This window comes from Athene cunicularia (assembly GCF_003259725.1).
Source record: "Athene cunicularia isolate RWA chromosome 5 unlocalized genomic scaffold, athCun1 chr5_part2, whole genome shotgun sequence".
Taxonomy (NCBI): Eukaryota; Metazoa; Chordata; class Aves; order Strigiformes; family Strigidae; genus Athene; species Athene cunicularia.
This window is the reverse complement of record NW_020799102.1, coordinates 7,932,154-7,941,683: the sequence shown is the minus strand read 5'-3', so window position 1 is coordinate 7,941,683 and position 9,530 is coordinate 7,932,154. Positions and strand designations below refer to the sequence as shown.

At 35.9% G+C, this 9,530-nt stretch overlaps 1 protein-coding gene across 1 annotated transcript in view; it reads left to right on the top strand.

Moving 5' to 3' along the window:
- Nucleotides 1–9,530, top strand: part of MUC5AC (mucin 5AC, oligomeric mucus/gel-forming) — a 40,107-nt gene that overhangs the window by 16,910 nt on the left and 13,667 nt on the right. The window contains exons 19-31 of the mRNA XM_026850182.1: nucleotides 385–434; nucleotides 1,051–1,151; nucleotides 1,266–1,417; nucleotides 1,955–2,093; nucleotides 2,195–2,308; nucleotides 2,619–2,798; nucleotides 3,305–3,544; nucleotides 4,118–4,274; nucleotides 4,889–5,017; nucleotides 5,443–5,584; nucleotides 6,858–6,901; nucleotides 6,993–7,199; nucleotides 8,480–9,190. Coding sequence (XP_026705983.1) covers nucleotides 385–434; nucleotides 1,051–1,151; nucleotides 1,266–1,417; nucleotides 1,955–2,093; nucleotides 2,195–2,308; nucleotides 2,619–2,798; nucleotides 3,305–3,544; nucleotides 4,118–4,274; nucleotides 4,889–5,017; nucleotides 5,443–5,584; nucleotides 6,858–6,901; nucleotides 6,993–7,199; nucleotides 8,480–9,190 — 2,366 coding nt within the window. The remainder of the gene's footprint in view (nucleotides 1–384; nucleotides 435–1,050; nucleotides 1,152–1,265; nucleotides 1,418–1,954; nucleotides 2,094–2,194; nucleotides 2,309–2,618; nucleotides 2,799–3,304; nucleotides 3,545–4,117; nucleotides 4,275–4,888; nucleotides 5,018–5,442; nucleotides 5,585–6,857; nucleotides 6,902–6,992; nucleotides 7,200–8,479; nucleotides 9,191–9,530) is intronic.

Genomic DNA, 9,530 nt, shown 5'->3' with positions numbered 1-9,530 from the left:
ACCACCTTGTGTCCAAAACTCCCTCCCTCCCCACCGCACATCCTTTTCTTACCCATGACTGTAAAAGACTTATTCCATGGTGAAAGATGCTTGATAATCCCATTACAGATTACTCTCATCATGAATGGAATCTGAACTGTTCTGAAGGATAGTTTTTAACCAGGCAAATGGACAGAGTAAACCTGTATTTATATAGAATATGTCTGTATTTTGGTCTGCTCCAACATAAAATATTTTTGAATAACACAATCTATTCTGATAAAAGACACATTTTCTCTGTTGTGTCACACAGTATTTCTTCATTATTTCAATTTCATTAGGAAACAAGCTGAAACTTAACAAAGGAAAAAAATATATCCATTCTTTCTTTTTTTTTTTTTATAGCACTTGCACCTATGGAAAGCTGAGCTGCATTGGAGAGAAACCTGAACCAGGTAACGTATCACTTAAGATAATTCTCCCCTTCCGTCTTTACCCTTTTCAGTTCCCTTTTCTTGTCATAATGATGCAAATTCTACAAGTCTGAAATCAAACAAGAAAATGAACTGATGACTTCTGTAATGTAGGGCATATTCCCAAAATATAAAGGAACACTGTCTTACCTTTCAGACAGTTATAACCCCCTGGACTACCCAGGGGCAAAGAATATTTGGTCACCTCACTGAATGTGAGGAGAATACCATCCACATTTTAAATGAAATAAAAGTACAAAAAGCCTCAAAAGATACAAAGTAAACCAGGATCTTTGTTTTCCAGGTTTTTTTTGTTTTGTTTTTTGGGGGTTTTTTGTTTGTTTGTTTGTTTTTTCTGAAAGTGTTTCATGAAGCTAACTAAAGATTCATTTCTATGAGTAGTCCAAGCATAAGCACAAAAACCAGATGAGCATAGCTTCAAAACAATATTCAGTTTCTCTTTCTGGTCAAATGTATTATATTAAGATATTCATATCTGAGAAAGGGGTCATTATTTTTATTCTGTTTGCCTTAAGGAAACACAAAGATATAAATACATGGCTGATCTCACATTTCTCATGGATTTTCTCTTTTTCAGTCTGCCTGCCTCCCATGGTCTATATTGACTGTGGCAATGCCACTACAGATTTGGTAGGAGCAGGATGCCAGAAGAGCTGTCAAACTCTAGATATGGAATGCGTAAGTATAGACTCTTAATACCCAGTTGAAAGCATATTAAACTAGATCTCTTTTACAATTACCAGCTGCATCAGGGAAATGTTTCAAGTCATGTTTTCTGTATGATCCTTACAGTACAGTACCCACTGTGTCTCCGGCTGTGTATGTCCTCATAACCAAGTGTTAGATGGCAAAGGCGGCTGTATAGCTCCAGAAGAATGTCCATGTATTCACAATGGGAATTCCTACAGACCAGGAGAATCAATCAGAGTTGGCTGTAACAACTGGTAAGAGCATATTGAAAAGTATTATTTTCAAGCATCTGAAAGTGAAGTTTAAGTTTGAGATTAATTACAGCATTTCTTGCTAGTGGTATCAAGATTTATAGGAAGGAATCCTACATAAGATGATTGACTTAGTACCTAAAAAGCAAGCTCTGTCTGTTTTTTACAATGGCCCACAGCACTAAAGTTGCAAATAATCAGAAGAACAATATGGTTTGGATATTGTCATCTGAGTCACAGAAGCTTTTTTCCTTGCATTCCATTGCTGCATGTCAGTACATCCAACAAGATCTGGAAATGTGAAAGGTTTAAAGTATTTTCTAACCCAAATTACTCATGACATCATGAAGTAACACAGTCTTTGGGTAAATCCCAAAGGCTGCTAAGCTATATTGCATTTCTGAGAATAAGTAAACCTTCCTTTTTCATTATAGGCTTAGTAATTTTAAAATCACATTGATACACAGGCAGGAATGTACATATAGCTATATCATGTGTACGTCTGGTTTTTACATTTGGAGTGGTTTTTGTCTTACATAGCACATGTAGAAACAGAAAATGGCACTGCTCTGATGAACCTTGCCTGGAAACCTGTTCTGTTTATGGAGATGGGCATTACACCACCTTTGATGGCAAACGCTTTGATTTTGAAGGAGACTGTGAATATGTTCTGGTCCAGGTAACAGAGTCCTTCCTAGATTTTTGCACTATTGAAGTGCCTTGCATTGTACATATGACCATGTAACATAGTGAACACTGAACATCATTGCCCTATTTCAGAACTACTGTGGTCAACAAAGTATGAATCAGGGAACCTTCAGAGTCATCACTGAGAACATTCCATGTGGCACTACAGGAACCACCTGTTCTAAGTCTATTAAAGTTTTTCTGGGGGTAAGTATTTTCTTTAATAAGTTGTACCCCGGGCCTAATGTACCAGAAGGGACAGATCAAGCTGTCCCAGATAGACTGCATTGCAGAAGTATCCCCCAAGACAGTGAAAATGTTACTCCAATTCTTTGCTCACTGATAGAGAATGCGAAGGAGGGAGTTCTAAAGAGAAAGTGCTTACCTTGGGGCTGTTGAATAGAATTATTTTAATGATTATGGAGTTATTTCAATAGCAGTTACTGGCAATAAATTAAACTGTACTCAATAGGTGACCTATTTAATTGGCCTCTAACTTTCTCTTTTCCTGTCCTAGAACTATGAGCTGGTACTCAGTGATGGACACTCTGATGTCATCCAGAGGACACCTGGAGGAAAAATGCCATTCCAAATCCGTTCCATGGGCATCTACCTGGTGGTTGACACTTCTGTTGGCCTGATACTCATGTGGGACAAGAAAACCAGTATATTCATCAAACTTAGTCCCAGTTTTCAGGTACGTTGTAAAACCCAAAACCTGGATAATTTTTTTTCTGAAATATATTCATGTTATCTCTCAAAGAAAAAAAAATAAAAGGAAATTTAGTCTGTAACCAGAAGACTGAAAGAGCAGCATTTGCATATTTTCATCCTTGTAATGCTGACTTAGATTGTGTACTGCACATTTTACTTATGTTATTCAGCAATGGCGTAACAGCAACTATATCAGTAGCTTTCTTCTTGAAAAGCCCTCACTGAAGAGATATATTCATGATTAGATAAAACTAATGAACTAAACAGTGAGAACAGGCACCATGAGTCGACGCTGTTTCTTATCTTTACCCTTCCTAACAAAAAATTAGAGAGATCTCTTCATAAAAGGTGTTTTGTGACAATGTCCAAGACTGCTACTGAAGAGGCCTAGATAATTTCAAATAAGATTCCTCCTGAGGTCTGTTACTCACAGATGCTGAGAAACTGTACCTTACAGATCTTTGTCATTTTGTGTTTATCCTCACGCAGGGACATGTCTGTGGACTTTGTGGAAACTATGATGGCAATGGAAATAATGACTTCACTACTCGCAGTCAGTCTGTGGTAGGAAATGTGTTGGAGTTTGCCAATAGCTGGAAAGTGTCTTCTAGTTGCCCAAATGCCAATCGTACCAAGGATCCATGCACAGCAAACCCATACAGGAAAGCCTGGGCACAGAAGCAGTGCAGCATCATCACTAGTGGAGTGTTCGCGAAGTGTCATTCTCAGGTATGACAAAAACTTCAGTCTTAAATTCTCATGAGTGAGAGATTACACTAATTTTTATGTGGAATAGCTGAAAAATACACTAAAATACACTTTATCATGCTTGACAAAGTGAAATCAAACCAAGTTCCGGGGAGACTGCATAGAAATTATTTTCACTTTCATTTTCTCAGCTTTTGCCTTGAACTATTACACTAAAGAAATTGATAGTTGTTTGTTTGTTTGTTTGTTTGTTTGTTTTTAATAGAAGGTAGAATCATAAATAAATCTCAGGATGTTTATTTTCTAATCACATAATTTTCTACTAATACAAATATCAACCACCTGATATATATGACTTCATGCTAGATTGTAGTAATGTAATGATATTCTTTCTGCAAATGTATCTTCAGCATCAAATAGTTCTTAGCATTACAACTTATTAGTAACAACTTTATTCTACATTTTCCTCTTGATTTTTCAAAGCTTTCTTGTGGTTTCTTCCTGTCTTTCTCAGTTTAGATATTTTATTCAGCTCTTTAAGGACAGTGAATGCGTTTTAGAAGTGCATCAAAACTCTAATATTTTCTCCAACAGGTTGAACCAAATGAATATTATCAAGCATGTGTGGATGATGCTTGTGCCTGCGACACTGGAGGAGACTGTGAATGTTTCTGTACAGCAGTAGCTGCTTATGCTCAAGCGTGCAATGAGCTGGACATCTGCATTGCATGGAGAACCCCATCCATTTGTCGTGAGTTTGACCCTACTACTTTTTGAAGAGGTCCAGAGGGAAAGAAAAGGAAACAGAGAAGAAAATAAGAAAAACAAGTAGAATGAATAAAGAAAGAAGGATAAAATTGTATTTGTAAGAGACACTGATATATTCTAAAAATAGAAAAAAAAAAAAACCAAAAAAAACCCAAACCAAAAAACAACAAAGCAAGTTGGCTAAATCGCTGGAAGCCAGTCTATCTTCTTAAAGTGAATCCATTGATAACTTTTCCAACAGTGTTATTAGTGTCTGATTTCCTTGTTAATCATGATACACAACTAGTAAACTATATTACACTCTCACCAGTCTGCATCAGTCTTGGTGTAAATGAATGTCAGTGCATACTAGCTCAAATCAGATTTAATTAATTGATTTTTCATGCTTAATGTGTACCTTTGTTTTATGCTTTATAACTTTATTGATGTCAAAAGGTGATAAGAAGTGTAACAATTTTATTAAATTAGAAAAAAGGCAATATACTGTCTACTCCCTATGTGATTATGCTGATCACATGGGATTTTTACCCAGCAAAACTGAAGGACTGTAGAGCAAAACGATCAAAGGCCTTTTCCTGACATTACTCCTTCCTCTAGCTCTGTTCTGCGATTACTACAATCCACAAGGGGAATGTGAGTGGCACTACCAGCCATGTGGAGCCCCTTGTATGAAGACCTGCAATAATCCAAGTGGGAAATGCCTTCATGAGTTGAGAGGTTTGGAAGGTAAACATAATCATGCATATCTCATTCTACTTATAAAAAGTTAAAATGCAATATGATTAACACGATTTATATTACTCAGTATATGACATGTTTATATTAGAAATTATAAGAAGACATTTTCTAATTAGTATCTTACTCCCTGATCAATTATGAACTTTTTTGGAATGAAGATGAGGACAAAATCCTCGAAAGCTTAATTTTCTAATTAGTATCTTACTCCCTAATGAATCATGAAGTTGTTTGGAGTGACAATCAGGACAAAATGCTCCAAAGCTTAATGTGCAATCAAAGGAATAGCACTAACAGAGTCTAAGCTTCCACTTACCATATGGGATAATTTGGAGAAAACAGATATAAGCAGAGTGTAGAGTTACTTCTATTTGTGAAAGGCCTAGTGTCAACATAATTCTCATTTTTTATTGCAGGCTGCTATCCACAATGTCCAAAGAATAAGCCCTATTTTGATGAAGAAACCATGACTTGTGTTTCTACTTGTGGTTGTTATGAAAATGGAAAAAATTACAAACCAGGAATGAAGATGCCTTCAGAGCAGAATTGTCAATCATGGTAGGATTTGTAAAGATTTTAAAACATTGAGTTTAAAGCCTTGGAATGTAATTCATCATGCATTAAGTTTTTTGTTTGCCAACAGGAACGAGGCCAGTCATAGGCTGCTGAATAATGCCTAATTTTCTTCTATTCCCAGGAACTTAAATGATGATGTTGTGAAATATTTTACCATAGAGAGATGAATTTACTATTTATTCATATTCTTATTAAAGTACTTTAAAATTATTATTCTTAGCATTATTAAATTAAGTAAACCAAATTTACAATAATAATATAGCAACAGTCTGAGAATTTTTATTAAGATATTCCTAAAATCATTATATGAAATTATTTAGAAGTTAGTAGGCAATTCATCTTCATCTTGTTTTGAGCCTGTTTCTGTTATTGCACTGGTACTTGCATATTTGCAACACCCAGCAGGTATTCCCACAAGTTCTGTCAGGATTTATGACATGTTGGGACACGTGCTGCTAAGCCTTCTATCAAATAGCACAAAAAGTTATCAGAACCAGTTGTGAAGCAGTTAACAACTGTCCTAAGATACCTTTAAAGTAGCTACACTTGGATACTGTAAGCAGTGCAGTCAGAATGGCAAAGAGCTTAGCATGAAGCCCATCAGAGCTAACCCAACTTTCATAGCATGTTTTGCAGTTCATAGACAGCTTTACCTGCATCATCTAATGTCATTAACAGCACCAAATCTAACCTGTTAAATACATATCTATATTTACTTAAGTTTATTCAGTGTACAGATGCCCTTAGTCACCATAAATAAATATATCAAGATTCAATTCTTAACAGATAATAGATAAATTCCCTTCAAAAACAGAATTCATTCTTGCATCTTTTGGAAGTCTTATGAAAATTTGCTGTGTAGACAACATCAGCATCCATGATACAGTGACCCTTTCTTGAATGACACATTTACTGCACCTTCCCTTCCAAAAAATAAGTATACCTATCAGGGAGATAAGAACATTTCAGATCACTGCTCCCCACATCTTTGTCCAGCCCCAAAAAGCACCGGTAAGGATACTGCATGTTTAGTATGCTGGCATAGAAGAGTTGCCTTTCTTGCCAAAAAAATTAGTGATCCTATCCAACCTGAATTTGTACAACAGAACTGAATATCTAACTCTGAGAAGATAGGGTCTTTCTACATTAAACATACAATGAATAGAAAAAGGCCATTAGAAAAAAATTGAAACAATAAAATGATATCATGAAACAATATATTCACTTTCATCATCTCCTTTTTTCTCTTTTCCAGTGAATGCACAATTCATGGCAAAAAATGCAAATATGATGAATATGGTAGGTTGACAAGGTTTTTATCTGAATAGGATGCATTTGAGGTACTCTGTGCTTTCGATACCAAGGAATAACACTGTCTTTTGATTTACAGAATGTGTCTGCATTTATGAGGGACATAAATACAACTATAAGGATGTGATCTACAATACTACAGATGGCACAGGAGGGTGTATTGTTGCAACCTGTGGTCCCAATGGAACAATTGAAAGGGTTGTCTATGAATGTCCAATCTCAACATCACCCACAACAGCAACAACATTTCACTTCAGCACTATGACACCTGCCACTACTTCCACAGGTACATCCTCTATAGCCCATAAAAGTGTATTCTGCTCATTAGTGAGTACAAAATAGCTATAAAACCATGCCCACACTCACAACATAAATGAAACAATGCAACCTCAAAATAAATGACAGTAAGTCTCCTTTGTTAGTAGCATTTGGGTTCAGTTAGTATTTGGTAACCAAACTGATACAAGGAACTAAATATAGAAAATAAAACCACTTCTGAAACATCATAATGGAAATGACTGAACACTGGTTTGATACTATTTTTCTTATCTTCGTAGTGAATGGAAAAAAAAAACAAAACAACTAAAAAAACCCAGTTTCAGTTTTATTATCTGTAATTGTAACTAATTCTATACTAGAATAACCTTTACTGAACAAGTAATTCATTATTTTTCCTATTAAGATACAGAAATATTACTTTCTGTAAAACTCCTGTTAGGGTTCACAGTATTTATAATTACAGTACTAAGTGGTTGCTCACATATTAGCATTGAGATACCGAAATTCTTATTTCTAGAATTCCCATTCAGCATTCTTCAGGTTGGTAATTTCCAATTACTATGAGCACATGTTGTTTAATGCAACAAGTATTCAGTATAACATTTAGAACAAGAAATTTTGAAATCCAGAAACCATCAACACTGTTGGGATTCATTAGCTATTTTCCAGCCATTTCACAATGAGAATTCACCTGCAAATGCTTACAGACTGCCCTCTGACCAATAAATGGTTTGTTAAGACCAGAGCTAAAGTACAAAGTGTAAGGAGAGCTAATACTGCTGCATTGGACATCTTTTACTTCAAAAGACAATGTATCATATTGCATGAAGAATCAACTGGGTGGAAAGAAAAAAGTACCTATGAATCTAGATAGATAGACTAAATGTTATTCTTTCCACTGACTTTGAATCAGGCTTTGACATTCCAGAGACACTAGTAAATATTGAAACAAGGTACAAACTAAGCAATTACACTGAATCAAATGTTGAAAAAGTGAGATTTTTTTCCCCCCAATGTGTATAATTTATGTTCAAGACTTATTTCAGCACTTTGTAAAGCATAATTAACATTCTTGTGGGAAGTGAAAATTCCAAGCACATTAGTACATTAAATTGATGGGATTTTCTGTTCTGCCTCATATCGAGTTATAAGTACACTGAACTGATGCACGGCAGGCTCACAAGGCAAGCAAAAGACCTTAGGAAAATCAACACATTTAATATAATGAAAAGTGACATACACGGGAATTTATTCTAAGATTCGTGGTCTCTTTTTTTCCTTTCACAGTGTCACCAACTACATCAGTATGCGTTCATGAAGTCTGTGAGTGGTCAGAATGGTATGATGGCAGTCTGCAAACCCCTGGCTATGATGGTGGAGATTTTGAAACCTTTGATGATTTGAGAGCTAAAGGTTACGAAGTCTGTAAAGCTCCACGGGCTGTTCAGTGCAGAGCAGAGAAATACCCCGATATACCTCTGACAGACCTTGGTCAAGTAGTAGAATGCAGTACAACAAGTGGGCTTTTATGTTACAACAGAGATCAAATTTCAGGAATGTGCAACAACTATGAAATCAGAATTTTATGCTGTGTTTATGTACCATGCTCTTCCACAACACCGAAAACAACTGCAGCTAAGAGCACAGAAACTCCAACTGTAGAAACCACATCATTCTCAACCACAGTAACATCACCAACTACTACAATTTCTGAAAGTACATTCACAACTTCAACTACTAAAGAAACAACAAGCACAACTGAAATTACACCACCTGTCACACCTTCAACACCTCCTCTTTGCATTAAAGAAGAATGTCACTGGACAAGGTGGTATGATGTCAGTTATCCAGGCTCTGGATACAATGATGGAGATTTTGATACAATCCAGAACATTAAAAATGAGGGATATAAAGTCTGTGATAACAGAAAGGGTGTTGAATGCAGAGCAGTAAGGTTCCCTAACGTACCGTATCAAGAACTGGAGCAACAAATAACATGTAATACAGAAGAAGGGTTGATATGCTACAATAAAGACCAACTACCACCCATATGCTACAACTATGAAGTAAGATTTAACTGTTGTGTATATATAACAGTACCGTGCGAGACAACTACAGCGCCATACACAACTACACAAGAAATAAAAACAACCACTTCAACAACTGAAACCCTGTCATCCACAGAAGTAACAACAACACCAAAATTACAAACCAAACATGAGACAACTACAGTATCAACAACTCCACCAAAAACAGAACATATTCATGGGACATCTACATCCCAAACTACAACACACACACAAACAGAAACAAAGACGACAACACGCTCAAGCCCCAC